A 20,817-nucleotide genomic window follows, 5' to 3' on the forward strand; every position below is an offset into this window, starting at 1 on the left:
GCAAAACACTGACCAAAAAAAAAAAAAAAAAAAAAAAATCTTATGAAATGGTACTACAGAGTTGGGATAAACAGTATATTAGTCAGTGATCTTCAGAAAAATGGAACTAATAGGAGATACCTTTCATGGGATTATGGACACATTGGCTAGTCCAAAATCTGTAGAGCTGGTATCTGCTTTCAAGTCCAAAGACTAGAAGCTGCTATAGCTCCAGGAAGAGCAAATGGCATAGTTTTGAGTCCCATGAGGCAGGATAATTTTCACTTAGTCTGAGGAAGATCAGCCTTTTGTTCTATTCAGATCTTGAAATGATTGGATGAGGCCCATCGTCGATTATGTCCTTTGTCTAGTCTACCAATTTAAATGTTAATTTCATCCAAAAACACCTTCACAAAAACAGAATAATGTTTGACCAAATATCTGGGCACCCTGTGGCCCAATCAAGTTGACACAAAATTAACTGTCACACAGAGATGGAGAGGAATTTGAACTACAGAGAACAATTCTGTTTTTGAGTAAGGAAATAACATCATAGAGCACTTGAGGACTATTCTAATAGCAGTACATAGAAAAAGTGTGAGAAACAGACTTGACTCAAGAAAAGTTGGTAGCTGTGGAAAGAGCTAGCAGGGAGGAGGAGCTCCAAAATTCATGTCTAAAGGGGAAAGATTATGCCTTGATTATCAGCTAGGACTATAAAGAGAGGCTATTAATTTGAGTTTAAAGAGATATCAGCCTGAGGATTCAAAGTTAAGTTGAAATAGGGAAATTGGGAAGGTTTTGCTTTTTGGATTTCTAAAAAAGATTTATTTTGTCTGCCTCTGAAAAAATAATTCTGAAAACCACAGTGTTATTCTACGTTACCCTTAAATATATTAAAAATATGTTTAAGAGAAATAAATGATCAGTTCTGTTTTTGGGATAATTATAATGTAGTATAGTGTAATATATCACATATAATAATAGAATATAAGTTGTTGATGTTAATAAGCCATACAAGTAGAAGGGTCTGTGGCTATGTAACTACAAGTGAGTTGGAAACTGCCCTTTTTTTCTTAGCCAAGTAAATGGTATTGAGCCAGGAAAACAGCACTTCCAATATCACAGATCTAGGGCACCTATTTTTTTATTTGGGGATGTTTACATATTTTTTGTTGTACAAACAAAAACACAAAAATTCCTAATCCAAATAGATAAGAAAAAAAAAAAACAACATAAATTAGAGGTAGATCTTATCTTGACTTTAGAATAATTCTCTTAAAAAAAAAAAAAAAAAAATGCGGTGGCGCTGTGGCTCACACCTGTAATCCCAGCACTTTGGGAGGCAGGCGGATTGCCTGAGCTCAGGAGTTCCCGACCAGCCTGGGCAACATGGTGAAACCCCTTCTCTACTAAAATACAAAAAAATTAGCCCGGCATGGCAGCATGTGCTTGTGACAGTCCCAGCTACTTGGGAACTTGAGGCAGGAGAATTGCTTGAATCCGGAAGGCGGAGGTTGCAGTGAGCCGAGATCGCGCCACTGCACTCCAGCCTGAGCAACGGAGCAAGACTCCATCTAAAAAAAAAAAAAGCATGCAACCTGGGCACGGTAGTTCATGCCTGTAATCCCAGCACATTGGGAAGCCAAGGCAAGTGAATGATTTGAGGTCAGAAGTTTGAGACCAGCCTGGGCCAACATGGTGAAACCCAGTCTCTACTGAAAATACAAAAAAACAAAACAAAACAAATTCAGCTGGGCATGGTGATCCACACTTGTAATCCCAGCTACAGGTACTGGGGAGGCTGAGGCAGGAGAATCGTTTGAACCCGGGAGACGGAGTTTGCAGTGAGCCAAGATTGTTCTGCTGCACTCCAGCCTGGGCGACAGAATGGGACTCTATCTCAAAAAAAAAAAAAAAAAAAAAAAAAAAAAAAGCCCAAATCTAATTACAGAAGCAGAATTCAAAGTTTATAAATAGAATTCAAATGTTTGTATCTTTACTAACACAAGATAATTCTGATATATTATTACATGGTACCCTGCCAACTAACAAACAGTTCAACTTGCAGAGTTTTTACTTTTTACTTCTTTGTAGTTACTCAGTTTTTTGTGTTGCTTCTTGCTTAACTTCCAACTTGATTTCCTCCAAACGCTGGGGAGATTCTTTAGATGCCAATATTGAAGGAAGGGCAGGGGTCTGAGTGGGAGGTGTATGAATCCTACACGCTGCTTCAACCAAGACAGCTCCAGATTATTTTTGTTTTGTTGGCTTCCAAAAAAGATTTATTTTGTCCACCTCTGAGAAAACAATTTTGAAAACCACAATTTTGTTTCACTTTACCCTTAAGTGTATTCGAAATATTTTTGTCAGAGATTATATCTAAAAGTAAAGGGATATCCTAAATAGTCCATAATTTATATTTAGCTCTTAGGAGTAGAACCCTTTATAAACATAAAACTTTGATTCCCCCTTTTTAAAAACAGTATTGAGATTTAATTCACAGGCCATACAATTCACCCATTTAAAATATACAATTAAATTTTAAAATTATTTTTATGTAGTTTTGCAAGCATCAGCACAGTCAATTTTAGAACATTTTCATGACCCCAGGAAAACACTCCTTACCCTCAAGTGATCAGTCTCTGTTTTACCCCAACACTCCAAATCCTAGGCAACCTCCAATCTACTTTCTGTCTGTATGAATTTGTCTATTCTTGACATTTCATATACGTGGAATTATAATGTGTGGTGTTTTGTGACTGGCTTCTTTCACTGAGCATGTTTTTTTAGTTTCATCCATGTGGTAGCATGAATTGATATTTCATTCCTTTTATGGCTGAATAATATTCCATCATGTGGCTATAACACATTTTATTTTTATGACTTCATTTTTTTTACATTCAATTTATACTCTGATTTTAGAAAACATTATGTGCAAGTGTAGAAGACTACCTATAAGCCATGTAAAATTATCAGTTGATTCAGTTACAGTTACTATGTACAAGGTGATGTGCTAGACGTTGTAAGAGACACCAAAAGAAGGTAAAATAACTATCTTAAGAATACTGTTTAATGATTTACTGAGCTCCTTGTCATATTTTCTAATATTCTTACTACAATAATCTGTGGATTGGCATCATTGTTGTTAATCCCAAAGAATTAGGACTTGATGCAAGTTATTTAAACTTTCTTTGACTCAGTTTATTTATCTTAGAATGACAATAGAAAAGCATTAATGAAATGATAGGTATAAAATGTTTAAACAGGGCCTAGAACATAATTATTTCTCAGTAAATATTCTATGCATCAGAAAACTAATGTATTGCCCTCCAAGACCACACTGTCTGGTATATAGGCACTCGTCACATTTTAGATGCTCAGTAGTCACTTGTGGTTAGTGGCTGTTATGTTGGACACACAGATAACAGTTTCATCATTGTAGAAAGTTATATTTGCAGTATTATATACTACAGATGACTACCAAACAAGAGAATTTTATGGTCATGATTTAGATAGCATCACATATGTTCAGAATGGGTTGGGATCTCTTCCTTCTGTAATGATCAAAGCCCAGGGAGGAGATGCTGCTTGAGCTAAACTTTGAAGAATAGATATACCACAAAGAGAGGGGATCATTTAGCAATATCAGGTGCAATATATACATACCAAAAGTACAAGGCACTTAAGAAGAAAAGGATTTATGGGACAGAGTGGTAAAAATAAAACTAGGGACTTAGAAAAGAATTCTAGAGGATTTTGTTGTTTTGTTTTTGTTAACAGTGAAAGTCATTAACTTTTTGTTTTTTGTGTTTTTTAAGACAAGGTCTCACTGTCTTTGTGTTGCCCAAGTTGGTCTTGAACTCCTGGGCTCAAGCAATCCTCCTGCCTCAGCCTCCCAAACAGCTGGGATTCCAGACGTGAACCACTGTGCCCTGCTGTCATTAATTTTTGATAAGGGAAATTTTATGTCAGGAAGTTTGATCCGACAAAATGGTTAGAATTGATAGGATGGATCAGAGTCTAGAAGACTTATTCACAGGATGTTGCTACAGATCAGGTTGGGCCATTAACAGCCTGAATTTATGATCATGTCACAAGAACATACGGTAGATAAATAAAACTATGTACCTACCTTGCACAGGTATTTGTGAGTATTAAAATGTGTAGGCCAGGCGCAGTGACTCACGCCTGTAATCCCAACACTTTGGGAGGCTAAGGCAGTGGATCCCCTGAGGTCAGGAGTTCGAGTCCAGCCTAACCAACATGGAGAAACCCATCTCCATGGTCGTGCCATTGTACTCCAGCCTGGGCAACAAGAGCGAAACTCCGTCTCAAATAAAAATAAAAATAAAGTAACATAATGAGGAAAGACTGTCTCACTAAGATGCTAAAACATAATACAAAGCTAAATTGATTTAAATTATGTGTAAGAATACATAGGCATCAATTGATAGGCAGATCAATTGATTGAATAGAAAGTACAGAAGTAGACTCAAATACATATGGAAATTTAGTACATGTTAAAGGTTATGTTTTGAATTGGCATAGAAAAGGTGTATTATGCAACAATAAGTGATAGTGTGACAGTGGGCTAGGCATCTGTACACACACAGAATGCTGGATTCTTATCTCACACCTTACAACAAAAATTTCAGATGAAATAAAGGTTTAATCTTGAAAAATAAAAACAAAAAAGTACTAGATTAAACCCTGGGAGAATTATTTCTTTATTCCAAAGGTGAGAACTCCTTTCTAAGTCGGTCACAAACCTCAAAAGTCACAATGGAAAAGATTAATTAATTTGATTAAATAAAAATATAAAAAATTCATGGTTAAAAAATACTAAGCAGAGCAAAAAGACCAACTATAAACTGCAGGAAACATTTAAAATTCTGTATTGCAAATAAGATACCTTAGTGTATTAGGAGCCTCTACAAATCAATGAGAAATACCAACAATTTCATAAAATAAAAAACAGACAAGCAATGAAAAGGGTAATAAATCTAGTAACTCCTAACATTTTGATGAGATTGTCATTTTTTTAGAAGAGAAAAGTGAATTAAGACTACACTGATGGGCCGGGCGCGGTGGCTCAAGCCTGTAATCCCAGCACTTTGGGAGGCCGAGACGGGCGGATCACGAGGTCAGGAGATCGAGACCATCCTGGCTGACACGGTGAAACCCCGTCTCTACTAAAAAATACAAAAAACTAGCCGGGCGAGGTGGCGGGCGCCTGTAGTCCCAGCTACTCAGGAGGCTGAGACAGGAGAATGGCCCGAACCCGGGAGGCGGAGCTTGCAGTGAGCTGAGATCCGGCCACTGCACTCCAGCCTGGGCGACAGAGCGAGACTCCGTCTCAAAAAAAAAAAAAAAAAGACTACACTGATGGACCATTTTTTTAATCCATCAAATGGGCAAAGGTAAAAATTTTGATTAGTTCTGTGGAGGAAAAGCACTCTCACACATTGTGAAAGCAGTTTGTTGTAACTATGTGAATTTATTTCTAGTTTCTCTATTCTGTGCCATTGCTGTATGTGTCTGCTCTTATGCCAGTGCCATGCTGTTTTTGTTACTATAGCTCTGTAGTATATGTGATGCCTCTAGCTTTGTTCTTTTGCTCAGGATTGCTTTAGCTCCTTGAGGTTTTTTGTGGTTCCATACAAATTTTAGTATTATTTTTTCTATTTCTGTGAAGAATGTCATTGGTTTGTATTTCGATAGAGATTGCATTGAATATGCAGATCACTTTGGTTAGCATAGAAATTGTAACAATATTCTTCCAATCTATGAGCATGGGATATCTTTCCATTTTTTGTGTCCTCTTCAATATCTTTCATAGGTTTTCCTTGTAGAGCTCTCTCACTGTTTTGGTTAAATTTATTCCTAGGTATTATTTTATTTTTCATAGCCATTGTAAATGGGATTGCTTTCTTTTTTAGATTGATTGATGTTCGTGTATAGAAATGGTACTGATTTTTTGCATGCTGCTTTTGTATTCTGCAACTTTACTGAATTTGTTTATCAGTTCTAATAATTTTTGGTGGAATCTTTAAGTTTTTCTAAATATAAGGTCACATCATCTGCTAAGAAGGATAATTTGACTTCTTTTTAATTTACATGTCCTTTCTTTCTTTCTCTTGCCTAATTGGTTTGGCTAAGACTTTCAACACTGTGTTGAATAGAAGTAATAACTTGAGATTACATTTCACCTTTTCTTTTTCCAAAAAAGGTTTTACAATGGGTCAGCCCAATATGAACTATTGGAAACATCTCTAAGATAAATAAAGCAAATACACACACTATGGAATAAAACAGCATGAAGAATCTATGCTTAAGAGGCAGCTATCTATTCTCCAGAGATTTATGTTACCCTTCCACAGAGTAAAGTTGAATAAGTACCAACTCAGAGTCTACACTTCCCAGCTTCTCCTGCATTTAAAATCACTGTTACTCTTGTGGAATATGTGCAAAGTGATCTGATAGGACTTCTGGGCAGGGTGATTAGGAACCAATTATGTCTTAACCTCTCTCTTTTTTTCCTCCATTTGCTGCTAAAGTGAAGACTGAAGCGCTAGGCTATTGCAGAAGTTGGGTGCCTGAAGTACATGTGGAAATATGCCAACTGAGCATTGGACTACCACGTGAGTGCAAACTAAACTTTCATTGTGTTAAACCACTGAGGTTTTAGGGTTTAATTATTGCAACAACTAGCATTAACTCAACTAAGCAGTATGTTGTCATTTGAATGTATCTGTGGAATGTAATACATGTGTGCCTCTATATGTACAGAGTGTGAGAGAGGGAATACATAAACTGAGAATGGTGTTTCACTCTTGGGATGGATGGTATTCAGGTTCAACATAAGGAGACTTCTCATGTTCTGTTCTTTATACCATATTGTTTGAACGTAATATCTAGCAAAAGAAATAAGGAAAATATTTGACCTTAGAAGGAAAGGAAAAAGTAGGGAGAATATTAAAGATATGAAAGAGACAGAAGGAATAGGGAATACTTGAAGAAGTAATTTCTTAGATGCATTAGGAAAAAAAACTGAAAAGACATAGTTAGAGACATAATCAATAGAGATCCCTTATCCTCTGACATGAGAGGTGGTAGAAATAGCAGTTATATTGCCCATAACACGAAAAATAGTGCAAGTGAAAAAATACTGTGACATAATTTCTCACCTGTCAGATGGACAGAAACCCAAAAGTTTGATAATACATTCCATTGGCAAGCCTGTGGGGAAACAACACTCTCATATGTTAGTGGTGGAAGGAACAAGAATATGGTAAAAAACATATCCTTGACCTAGGACTTCCCCTGTGGTTATCTGTCCTGTAGGTCATGGGTATTCTAGCCCTGGGCCATGGATCAGTACCAGTCTGTGACATGTTAGGGACCAGTAGCAGATGAGTAGCAGGCTAGCGAGCATTACTGCCTGGGCTCCACCTCCTGTCGGATCAGCAGTGACACGAGATTTTCATAGGAGCAGAAACCCTATTGTGAACTCTGAACACAAGGGATCTAGGTTGTGCACTACTTATGAGAATCTAATGCCTGATGATCTGAGGTGGAACAGTTTTATCCTGAAACCACCCCCTCCATATGTGGAAAAATTGTCTTCCACAAAACTGGTCCCTGGTGCAAAAAAGGTGAGGGACCACTGCTGTAGGTAAACCTGCACTGGTACAAAATGACAGAAATATACACAGTCATTTATTATAGCATTGTTGGATGAATACAGGATTGGAAATAAATCAAGGATCTAGCAATAAGGGACTGGTTGAATAAACCATGGAACATACTTAAACACACACAAAATAGAGCTATATATACTGGTATGGAGAGCTATACAAAACGTATGAAGCTGATGGGGGAAAGGGAAACAATGTGTAGAGCAGTGTATATTATTTGTTACCTTTTGTAGGAAGAATGGAAAAACAAGAATATATATTTGTATTTTCTTGTATTTTTGTAAAGAAACTAGAAAAATAAATAAGCAACTAATAAAATGGTTACCTATAAGGAGTTGACAGGAAATATGGTGGCAGGAGTGGGACAAAGATTCTTCTATTGCGTTTTTTTGACTGTTTAAAAACCTTTTGTTGTGGACTTTACACAAAAGAAGAAAGAATAGGTTAACTAACCTTGATACCCATCACCTAGCCTCAACAATTATCAATGCATAAGCTATATTATTTCATCCATAATCCCACACCCATTTCCCTTCACTAAATTATTTTAAAGTCAGTGTCGGACATCATATTATTTCATCTGCATATATCCACAAATATTTTACTGTGTATTGCTAACAGATAAAGGCTGTTTTTTAAAAAATCATTATCACACTAAAAATTACTGTAATTTCTTATGTCTAATGGAAATTTAAATAATATCTAGTTAGACTACATTTTTGTGACCATTACCTTATATTTCAGCTGCCCTGTTTCCTTCTCTATAGTGTCTAAGTTTATTGTGGATCTTCTTAGTACAATTTAGCAGTAAATTTTCTCTTGGAAATAATCTCAATCTCAGAGAAAAGCTGCAAGAATATTACAAAGAATTTCTGTATACTCTTCCCCAGATGCCCAAATTTACCATATTTGTGTTTTATTATCCCCACAGTGTGTCTCTATGTACAATATCATATATTTAATTATATATAAGTGTTATTTTTTTCTGAACCATTTGAGAGTAAGTTGCAGATACAATGCCTCTTTCCCCCAAAATACATTCATTTGTATTTCCTAAGAATATTCTGATATATAACTGTATACAATACTGCTATGAAATATACAAATCTGATTCATATTACACCTTTTTTCCCTTGTGTTTCTTTGCCCTTACAGGAAATAAAATAAAAATTTTTTTCTGGATCAGAGTGCAATCCAGTATCTCACGTTGCATTTATTGTCAGATCGCTTAGTTTCCTTTAATCTGGAATCACCCTTGTTTGTCTTTCGTGACTTTAACCTTTTTTAAGTAGTGCAGGCTAGATATTTTGAAAAATATCACTCAAATTGGGTTTGTCTGATGTTTCTGCGTGGTTAGATTTAGGTTATGGATTTTTGGTTAGGATACCACAGAAGTGATTTGGTATCTTTCTCAGTGTATCATATTAGGAGGGACGTGATGTCCTTTTGTTCGCATGTTGACGTTTAACGTTGATGTTAACTTGGATCATTTGGTTTATGTACCATCTTGTAAATTTCTCCATTGTGAAGTTACTCTTTTCGCTCTTATAATTAACAAGAATTGTTTTGGTAAAATAGTTTGAGATGATAGAGATATCTTGTTCCTCATAAGGTTTTGACCTATGAATTGTAATATATATTGATGATTCTTGACTAAATCTGCTTTTACTATAATACTTGCCAAATGATTTTCTTACCAAATAGTCCTTTCACATTAATTGGCTGGTGTGTTGCTATGAAGAAAAGCTTCTCCTCTTCTCCCATTAAGAAAAAGTATCAGTATGGGCTCATGGATTTCACATTTTTCAATGCTTATATTGTCCCAAATTCAGCCAGTAGAAATCTCTTCAAACTGGCTCTTGTGTTCCTCCAAATGTCCCTTTTTTTTTTTTTTTTTTAACAGGGTCTTACTCTGCTGCCCAGGTTGGAGTGCAGTGGCACAATCACAGCTCACTGCTGCTTAGACCTTTTGGGTTCAAGTGATTTTCCCACCTCGGCCTCCTAAGTAGCTGGGACTGCAGATGTTTACCACCACACCTGGCTAATTTTTTTGATTTTTTGCTGCTGTTGTTGTTGTTGTTTTTGTTAATAGAGACAAGGTCTCACCGTGTTGCCCAGGCTGGTCTCGAGCTCCTGAGCTCAAGCGATCCTCCTGCCTCGGCCTCCCAAAATGCTGGGATTACAAGTGTGAGCCCCTGCACCTGGCCCCTATAATTTAAAATATATATATATATCTTTATTGCTTTCTGGTATAACAAAATGTTCCAGACTCATCTTCTACATTCCTTGCCGCAGTTCTTCTATAAGCCGTTTCTCCAAGGAGCCCTGGTTTCTTTTAATGATGTAAATCATCATCTGTATACCAAATATACTTACCGTTACCAATTTTCGATTCTTCTTGCCTCAGTGTTGACTTTTAAAGCATATAAATGTATTGTCTTTTTAAAACATTATAATTTTTAAAAATAGACCTGAAATCTCAAATAGATTGCAAAACCAAGTGAATACACCATTAAGAAGAAAAATGTAATACTGTCTGAGGACACAGCCTTTAGAGTTGAATAGTTTAGGGTTCAAGTACACCACCCCCAATTAAGAGTTTTGTAATTTCATTTTATTTACCTGCTAAATGGTGATGGACAACTTCATCGGGTTGTTGATGAAGATTTAATGAGATTTAAACCTAGTGACTCATATTTTACATCTAAATGTAGTGATTGCTTTATGAATAACTATTTATACTTAGCAAGTATTGAACGTTATATTCAGGAAGTATTTGTTGAGTTGAATTACAACTCTCAACTATGAGATACATTTCTAGACTTATTAGTAGTGGACTATTTCTAGTATTCCCTAATTCCATATTATTAATTCATAGACATGGGGACACAAAGCAAATTGGAATTTCTCTTCAGCTCCAGGATGTTGTGAGTTGATAGAAACTTGAGCCAACAATGTCTAGATCAGACTTGTTAGATATAGATGGAAATAATTTATAAAAACCATTTATTTCAGATTAAACCTATATCTGCCTTATTACTAAATTTCTGGAGGTATACTATTATAGTATTTTAAACTTTGACACTTTAGGATTCTAGGATGAAAGTGAGAAGCAGGGAGAACAGCAGAATATTGGATTTAACATAATAATGGAACTCATGTAGTTTAGCATAAGAAGGAAAAGACAGGAGCATGTTATTATAAATTGGATTTTCAGTTGGTTCATACATGTCATACAGTATAAAAGTGTTCATTTAGGTTCTTATCAACTTCAGGAAGATGGCAAGTTGACTGCTTTTGCAGCTGCATCTGTTATAATTTCTTATTCCCCGATAATTATGAACTATATATACTCAAGATATAATATGCACATGGCACTGATGGAACTATTATGCTATCATTATCAGTAGTATTCATTCCTACCCTGCCAAATCAGCACCATATTGAATGTTTTGGATGGGGAAAAAAGGGACGAGCCAGAGCAGCAATGGTGGTGGTTAGTCACTTATATTGTAGCAAAAAAATTGTACTGGAGAAGGACCACTTCCTTCAGCATAACTGTCTATATTTCATAACCTTTGCCAAAAACTATTTGGCCCAGCAAAAATGACTTATCCTAATTTATAAAATGTTTGCCAACATTAATCAGATGTTTCTTCTGCTTCTCTTTATATAGATTACCTTGAAAGGATGTATGCTCTTCAGGTGGATGGAAAGAGATGGAGTGTGTGTATATTTTAGAAATACTGTAGGAGTATAGAAAACATAAATAAAATTTGTGATGGATAGTTGAAAGGTTACCTCCTACAGACATTGTATTAGTCAGGGTTCTCTTAGAGGAATAGAACTAATAGGATAGATATATGTATTGTTATCAGGCTTACTTAACTTACATGATCACAAGGCCCCACAATAGACTATCTGCAAGTTGAGAAGCATGGAGAGCCAGTCCGAGGCCCCAGACTGAAGAACTTGGAGTCTGATGGTTGAGGGCAGCAAGCATCCACCATGGGAGAAAGATGTAGGCTGGGAGGCTAGGCCCATCTCGTTTTTTCACATCTGTCTGCCTGCTTTATATTCCCTGGGAGCTGATTAGATTGTGCCCACCAGATTAAGGGTGGATCTGCCTTCCCCAGCCCAGGGACTCAAATGTTAATCTCTTTTGGCAACACCTACACAGACATACCCAGGATTAATACTTTGTGTCCCTCAATCTAATCAAGTTGACACTCAGTACTAACCATCACAGACATGCAGGCAAAAGTACAAAAAGAAAAAGAAGGAACTGTGATAGCTATCATTTGAGAACTATGTAATAACTATGTAATGGGATTTTATAAATATTCTGATAAATTTTTAAATGACATAAGTAAGCTAAGGTTTTCTTATATTCCACACTACATGGTGAGGATTGAGTTACTCTTTTTATAGTATCTTTAAGGTTCACAATTAAAATATGAAATCTGCTAGACACAGTGGGCCATGCCTGCAGTCCCAGCACTTTAGGAGGCCAAGGTGGGTGGATCATTTGAAGTCAGGAGTTTGAGACCCACCTGGCCAACATGGTGAAACCACAACTCGATTAAAAATACAAAAATTAACTGGGTGTGGTGGTATGCACCTGTAGTTCCAGCTATTTGGGAGGCTGAGGTGGGAGGATCGTTTGAACCCGGGAGGTGGAGGTTGCAGTAAGCCAAGGTGGTACCACTACACTCCAGCCTGGGTGACAGAATGAGACTCCGTTTCAAAAACTAAATAAATAAAGAAAATATATTATGAAATAGTTATAGTACTGTAAAAAGTATTACAGTATGGCACAAACTTGTGGCAGCATGTGCAGCTGTTCTCAGAAAGCAATGCAGAGTGGTATGGGCGTGTCATTGCTCTGAACTTTTCAATGATTGCTAATGACTGTTTCACTTGGGCATGTAAAAACCATAAACTAAATTCCATTAATTCTCAATACAAGAAGATGTGTTCATGAAATGTTCAGGTTTTCATTTTCCATTGCTTTTCAGAACCTAGGGAAACCTTGAAATTGTTCCTTAAAATCTGCAACAAGAGTTTAGATGTAGACCTTCATCTTTTGTTACTGCTGACATTATCCCTGGATAATATCATTCATTCTAATAATTTTAACCACAATACATATGTGGTGACTTAAAGCACACCTCAATACCACCATTTTCTTTTCTTTTTTTTTTTTTTTTTTTTTTGTTTGTTTGTTTGTTTAGACGAAGTCGCCCTGTTGCCCAGGCTGGAGTACAGTGGTTTGATCTTGGCTCACTGCAGCCTCCGCCTCCCGGGTTCAAGCGATTCTCCTGCCTCAGCCTCCCAAGTAGCTGGGATTATAGGCACATGCCACCACGCCTGGCTAATTTTTATATTTTTAGCAAGGACAGGGTTTCACCATGTTGGCCAGGCTGGTCTTGAACTCCTGATCTCGTGATCCACCTGCCTCGGCCTCCCGACGTGCTGGGATTATAGACATGAGCCACCACGCCCAATGCCACCATTTTCTACTGCATCAATACTGAAACAACTAGTGAGCCAAATAGACCATGCTCTTTTATTTCTTCATATTGTTTGCTCTACCAGAAATACCTGATTCTCAGGAGCTCCACTGTTCTAATCCATGTCTTATTTAGTTGACTAACTTTTGCTTATATTCCAAGATAACTTGCACACCACCTCTACTAAAAAGCTTTCCCTGACTACCTGCCAACATCTGTGGACCTTGCACTTCCTGATTTTCTGCATCAAATCTATTCCTGAAAGTATACTGAATAATAAGTTTTTGGATAATAAAAGCCTTCATTGCATTATTTTAAATAGAAAGAAACAGATTAAGCATTCTAATCAACCAACAAGGATTTGCAGAATGAATAAAAGAGCAAGATCCCACCATATGCTCTCACAAGAGACATACTTTGGATTCAAAGACACAAAGAGGTTACAACTAATGGATAGGAAAATTTATACCACAGAAACAGTAACCAAAATAGAGCTGAAGTGGGTATACTAATATGAGACTTTAAGACAAAAATTATTATTAAAGTCATAACAGGACAATTTATAATTAAAGTGTCAATCCGTCTAGAAGATATAAAAATTACAAACAAATATGTACTAACACCAGACCCAAAAACATACAAAGCAACAACCAACAGAATTGAAGGGAGAAGAAGACAATAAAATAATAATAGTTGGAGACTTTGTACCCCATTTTCAGAAATAGCACAGCTAGGAAGAAGATCAACAAGGAAGTGTCATACAAATACCACTAACTAACATGAACTAACAGGATCTATAAAACACTCCTCACAGCAACAACAAAAGTGTATATTCTTCTCAAGCATACGTAGAATAGTCTCCAGAGTAGCCCATCTATAGTCCATAAAATAAGCCTCAATAAATTTAAATCATTGAAATCATACAAAGCATGTTTTCCTACCACATTCGAATTAAATTAGAAACAAGTGAAGGAAATTTGGGAAATCCAGAAATATGTGAATAATTAACAATACACACATGACCAATTAATGAAAAATTTAACAAATGAAATTAGAAAATACTTAGAGATGAATGAAAATAAAAGTAAAACACAGCAAAATATATGAGATAGTGTTAAAGCAGTACTTACATGAAATTATTGATATAATGCCTATATTTAAAAAAAGAGTTGAGTCAATAACTTAAGAAGTAATAAAAAGAACAAACTAAACACAGTGAGGCAGAAGAAAATAATAAAAATTTGAGCAAAAATAAATATAATACAGGAAAGAAAAACAATAGAGAAAATCAGTGAAACCAAAATTTGCTTCTTTGAAAAGATCAACAAAATGGACAAAACTTTAGAAGACCAACAAAAAAGAAGATTCAAATTATTAGAAATGAAAGAGGAAACAACACTTAAACCGCATGTTCTCACTTATAAGTGGGAGCTGAACGATGAGAACACATGGACACAGGGAGGGGAACAAAACACACTGGACCCTGTTGGGGGTGGAGTTGGAGGGAAGGAGAGCATCAAGGATAAATAGCTAATGCCTGTGGGGCTTAATACATAGATGATGAGTTGATAGGTGAAGCAAATCACCACGGCACACATTTATCTGTGTAACAGACCTACACATCCTGTACATGTATTCCAGAACATAAAATTAAAGAAATGAAATGAAAAGGATCATAAGGTAACACTATAAACCACTGTACACCAACAAATTATACAACTTAATGAAATGGAAAATTCCTAGGAAGACAAACTACCAAAGCTGACTCAAGAAAACATAAAAATTTGAATAGACCTGTATAAAAAGTAAAGAAATTTAATTAGTAATTTAAAAAATTCCACAAGCCCAGGCCCAAATACCTTCATTGGTAAATTGTACCATATGTTTAAAGAACATTAACACCAATCGTTTACAAATGCTTACAAAAATACCTGAATAGGAAGTACTTCCCAACTCATTCTTGTCAAGCCAGTGTTGCCCCAATACCAAAACTGGACAAAGCAAACAAGAAAAAACAGTGCTGACCAATTTCCCTTGTAAATATAAATGCAAAAATATTCAACCAAATACTAGCAAATCAAATCCAGCCATATTATAATATATATATTCAGTATAGCCGAATGGGATTTATCCTAGGAATGGAAGTTTGCTTTGACATCTGAAAATCAATCTGTAACACATCAAATTAATACAACACAGGACAAGAATACATAATCATTTCAATAGATACAGAATAAGTTTTTGGCAAAATTCAACATTCTTTCATGATAAAATCATCCAGCCAACTAGGAGTAGAAAGACAATCTGCCAACCTGATAAAAAGCATCTTCAAAAACCACACAGCTAACTTACTTCTCGGTGAAATACTAAACACTTTTCAGGAAGATCAAGTACAAGATGATGTCCACTCTCAGTACTTCTATTTAACCTTGTACTAGAAGTTCTAGCCAGAGCATTTAAGCAAGAGAAAGGAATAAAAGGCATCCAGTTTGGGAGAAAAAAATGTAAAACTATTTCTGTTTGCATGATCTTGTATAAGCATACTTCATTTTACTGTGCTTCATAGATACTGCCTTTTTTTTTTTCTTTTTTAAACAAATGGATGGTTTGTGGCAACCCTGTGTTGATGAAGCCTATAGGCACAATTTTTCCAACAGCACGTTCTCACTTTGTCTGTCTGTGTCACATTTTGGTAATTCTTGCATTATTTCAAACTTTTTTATCATTAAAATATATGTTATGCTGATCTACGGTCAGTGATCTTTGATGTTACTATTGTAATTGTTTTGAGGCACTACAAACTATGTAAGATGGTGAGCTTAATGAATGTGGTGTGTGTTCTGACTGCTCCACTGGCCATTTCCCTGTCTCTTCCTATCCTTAGGCCTCCCTATTCCCTGAGATAGAACAATATTCAAATTAGGTCAATTAATAACCTTGCATCGGCCTCTTAGTGTTCAATTAAAAGGAAGAGTTGCACATCTCTCACTTTAAATCAAAGCTAGAAGTGATTAAGTTTAATGAGGAAGGCATGTCAAAAGCCAAGGTAGGCCAAAATCTAGGCCTTTTGTACCAAACGATTATCCAAATTGTGAGTGCAAGGAAAAATTCTTGAAGGAAATTAAAAGTGCTACTCCAATGAACATACAAATGATAAGAAAGCAAAATAGCTTTATTGCCAATGTGGAGAAAGCGTTAGTGGTCTGGATGGAAGATCAAACCAGTCACAACATTCCCTTAAGTCAAAGTCAGATCCAGATACAAGGCCTTACTTCTCTTCAGTTCTGGAAGGCCACGAGAGGCAAGGAAGCTGTAGAAAAAAAATAGACAGACTGGGTACTGTGGCTCATGCCTGTAATCCCAGCACTTTGGGAGGCTGAGGCTGTCGGATCATGAGGTCAGGAGATCGAGATCATCCTGGCTAACATGCTGAAACCCCTGTCTCTACTAAAAATACAAAAAATTAGCCAGGCATGGTGGCACACACCAGTAATCCCAGCTACTTGGGAGGCTGAGGCAGGAGAATCACTTGAACCGGGAGGCAGAGGTTGCAGTGAGCCAAGATCGTGCCATCGCACTCCAGCCTGGGCCACAGAGTGAAACTCCATCTCTAAAGAAATAAATAAATAAATCTAGCAGAGATTGGTTGATGAGGTTTAACAAAAGAAGCAGCCATCTCCGTAACATAATGCAAGATGAGGCAGCAACTGCTGATGCAGAGGTCTGCAGCAAGTTATCCAGAATATCCAGCTAAGGTAACTAATGAATGTGGCTACATTAAACAACACATTTTCAATGTAGAGGAAACAGCCTTCTATTGGGAGAAGATGCCATCTAGGACTTTAATTGCTAGAGACAAGTCAGTGCCTGGCTTCAAAGAATTAAGGAACAGGTTGAGTCTTGTTAAGGGCTAATGCAGCTAGAGTCTTTAAGGGGAAACCAATGCTCATTTACCTTTCTGCAGATCTTAGGGCCCTTAAGAATTATGCTACTTTGGGATGTTTGGTGGCTCATGCCTGTACTGCCAGCTACTTGAGAGACTGAGGTTGGAGGATTGCTTGAGCCTGGGCCAACATAGTGAGATCCCGTCTCTAAAAATAATAATAATAATAAAATAATTATGCGAAATCAACTCTATCTGTGCTCTATAAATGAAACAACAAAGCCTGGATGACAGCACAACTGTTTACAGCATGGTTACTGAATATTTTAAGCCCACTGTCAAGATCTACTGCTCAGAGGTAAAGATTCCTTTCAAAATATTCCTGCTCATTGATGATGGACCTCATCACCTAAGAGCTCTGTTGGAGGTGTACAAGAAGATCAATATTGTTTTCATGCCTGCTAACACAGGAACCATTCTGCAACCCATGGATCAAAAGGTCATTTTGACTTTCAGGTCTTATTATTTAAGAATAGATAGCCATTCCTCTGATGGATCTGGGCAAGGTAAATTGGAAACCTTCTGGAAAGGAACTAACATTCTAGATGCCTTTGAGAACATTTGTGATTCATGGAGGGAGGCCAAAATATCAATATTAACAGAAGTTTGGAAGAAGTTGATTCCAACCCTCTAGGATGACTTAATAGAGGAAGTAACTACAAATGTGATGAAAATAGCAAGGAAGCTAGAATTAGAAGTAGAACCTGAAGATGTGACTGAGTTGCTGCAATCTCATGGTCAAACTTTAATGGATGAGGATTGCTTTTTTTTTCTTTTTTTTTTTCTTTTTTTTTTTGAGACAGTGTCTTGCTCTGTCACCCAGCTGGAGTGTAGTGACACGATCTCAGCTTACTGTAACCTCTGCCTCCAGGTTAAAGTTACTCTCCTGCCTCAGCCTCCCAAGTAGCTTGGATTACAGGTGCCTGCCACCATGCCCGGCTAATTTTTGTATTTTGAGTAGAGATGTGGTGTCACCATGTTGGTCAGATGAGTCTCGAACTCCTGACCTCGAATGATCTGCCCACCAAATATTTGAAGAATATATTAACACATATGATAAAGTATTTTATTCAGAAAAAGTTAAAATAACCCAAAGGTCCATCAGCTGAAGAATGGAAAAATAAAATGCCACATATTCATACAATAAACATTCTTTGACCATAAAAAGGAATGAAGTAGCATTTTACACTACAGTATGGGTGAATCTTGAAAGCATTGTACTTAGTGAAAGAAGCCAGTCACAAAGGCCATATATTGTATGAGTCCACTTATAGGAAATGTCCGGAATAGACAAAACAATAAATATTTTGAGTCATCGAGGTTATTCCTTCTGTGGCTCATATTGTCCCCATCAGGCCTATCGTCGAGTTCTGTATATTTCCTCTAATTGAGAAACTCTTCCTTTTCCCTCAGTTTATATTTTTCTCTAATGACATGTGCTAGTAATTATTTGAATTTTATTTAAATCGTTTAGGTATTAACTCACTTTATTACATATACTCAAACATATCTACTAGTGAGTAAGTATGATTAGTTCTTTTCTGTCATTAACAGATATAAAATCAGGCTGGCAAATACTTGGCTGGCATTTCATCATTCCTTTTCCCTAATCTATCCACTACTCTGCTTGTAAGCTCAGATGGCCTAGGAACCTGTCTTGACACAGTCCTGAGCAGTCATTTATAGTCATTCAGAGTTGGGCCATGAGATGAGACCTGTTTGTTGTCCCTAATAGGGAAGTAGGTAATGGCGTAATTAAATATACCTGGTGGTATAAAATATTTCGCTGTCTTTATCTTGTTATATTTTGGGGGGGAAATGTGAGTAAAGGGTAATCTATGTTTGTTACAATTATAAAAAAATGTGGTCTTAAATTTTCTGAAAAGGTAGACTTTTATATGATGATAACAATTGCGAATGATTGGGCTTCTATAATACTTTCCTTCAACCTGGAAAATCCTTTTTTTAAATGGTTCCAAAATTTAAGTCATCATTACCAAAAGATGGAAAGAATCTGTTAACTTCCATGGCTTAGGGGCTAAATGGTACCTTCTCCCTTCTTTTGTAATAATGTTTTTCTTAAAGCATTCATCTCTTTTCAATAAGAGATGATTTCGTGTTAATTATTCTACTTGTTTCATTTGTATCTTTGGTAAGTGGAATAGTGGCAAACAGAATTGCTTCTTTTGAATAGCAATGAAAGGTCAGAAGTGAAGACTTCCTATTTATTTAGCTGTCATACGCTTTACTGATATAAAGGAAAACTGGAAGGATTTTCTTTTAGTGCAGTGCAGTGTGAAAGTTCATAAGGTTAGAAATAATTTTCATCCTGACTTAAAACTCATAGGTAATTTTTTTAAAAGATTTAATTACACTTGTCATTTCTGTGACTTCTACTGAGAAAACAGTAGGGAGACTACCCCACTGAATGTTCTCCCTCATTCCTCAATAATTACTGTATTCTTGAAATGGTGACCTTGTCAGGTGACACTTTAGTGGGAAGGTCAGAGAGCATCTGATTTTTAAAGTGCTTGAATTCATGCATACTAATTTCACCTTTAAAAAATTTTAGCATTTTGACTAAATGAATCCTTTGACTTTTAGTAGTACTCTAATGCTGGCTCAGGTGAATATTATTTGCCCTTGGTATATTGATTGCAAAACAGAAAAATCATTCTGAGAAACTTTGCTGTTTGGGGGAAGTTTAAATTTGTTCGATCATGCCGTTTTTGTGTGTGTTAAAATATATTTTAAACATACTGAAAAAAGATGGAGAGTAATATAAGCAGTACTCTTAGGCCTGTTAGACTGGTTAATAAATTGCCATTTTGTCCTGCTTGCTAAAAAAATTTTAATAATAATAATGGTACATTACAGATATAAATCATGTTTTAACAAATCCCCTTATGTTTCTTCTCAGAAGTAAGCTATATCTTGAAGATAGTGGTTTTATTCCTAAGAAATTTTATTATTATATGTGTATGTATCCAAAAATGGTACATATTGTTGTATAGCAAGTTTTTGAGCTATAAATGGCATCATATTGTGTATGTCGTTTGCAGTTTGCTTTTTTGTCAACTTTCTCTTTTCAAAATTCATTTTCATTGACACATTTTATGGTATTTCATTTTAAAAATATGTATCAGTTTATCATTCTTTATTTTCTTTTTTTGAGATAGAGCATCACCTTGCTCCGTTACCCAGGCTGGAGTGCAGTGGCACAATCTCGGCTCACTGCAACCTCTGCCTCCTGGGCTCACATAATTCTCCCACCTCAGCCTCCCTACTAGCTGGGACTACAACCATGCGCCACCACGTGTGGCTAATTTTTGTATTTTTTGTAGAGATGGAATTCCGCCATGTTGTCCAGGCTGATCTCAAACTCCTGTGGTCAAGCGATCTACCCACATCTGCCTCCCAAAGTGTTGGGATTACAGGCATGAGCCACCGCACCCAACCTCTCCATTCACTTCTTAATAAACATTTGGGTAGTTTCCATTTTTTCAACTATTATAAACAGTGTTATGAATATTTTTTGTCTGTTTCCTTGTACTTGTATGGAAGATTTTTGCCCCATTGTTAACCTAAGAATGGATTTGCTGGATATATGTGTATTATAAACTATATTAGATGTTGGCAAATTGTTCTTCTAAGTGGTTATAGCAATTTACATCTGCATCCC

The 20,817-nt window shown here is 36.3% G+C and overlaps 1 protein-coding gene and 1 long non-coding RNA gene across 8 annotated transcripts in view; one reads left to right on the plus strand and one right to left on the minus strand.

Annotated features, from left to right (window-relative positions):
• The window catches only part of LOC144337686 (uncharacterized), a 216,629-nt gene that overhangs the window by 107,090 nt on the left and 88,722 nt on the right, over positions 1 to 20,817 (plus strand). For all 7 annotated transcript variants that reach the window (XR_013411104.1, XR_013411107.1, XR_013411103.1 and 4 more), the window contains one exon: positions 6,540 to 6,623. Coding sequence is in view for 1 of the 7 variants with exons in the window: in XM_077984565.1 (XP_077840691.1) it covers positions 6,540 to 6,623 (84 nt within the window). In the remaining 6 variants the exon portion in view is untranslated. The remainder of the gene's footprint in view (positions 1 to 6,539; positions 6,624 to 20,817) is intronic.
• LOC114674456 (uncharacterized) overlaps positions 1 to 20,817 on the minus strand; it is a 131,453-nt gene that overhangs the window by 23,313 nt on the left and 87,323 nt on the right. The gene's annotated exons all lie outside the window — the stretch shown is intronic.

This window comes from Macaca mulatta, chromosome 20 (assembly GCF_049350105.2).
Source record: "Macaca mulatta isolate MMU2019108-1 chromosome 20, T2T-MMU8v2.0, whole genome shotgun sequence".
In the NCBI taxonomy this organism is placed as follows: domain Eukaryota; kingdom Metazoa; phylum Chordata; class Mammalia; order Primates; family Cercopithecidae; genus Macaca; species Macaca mulatta.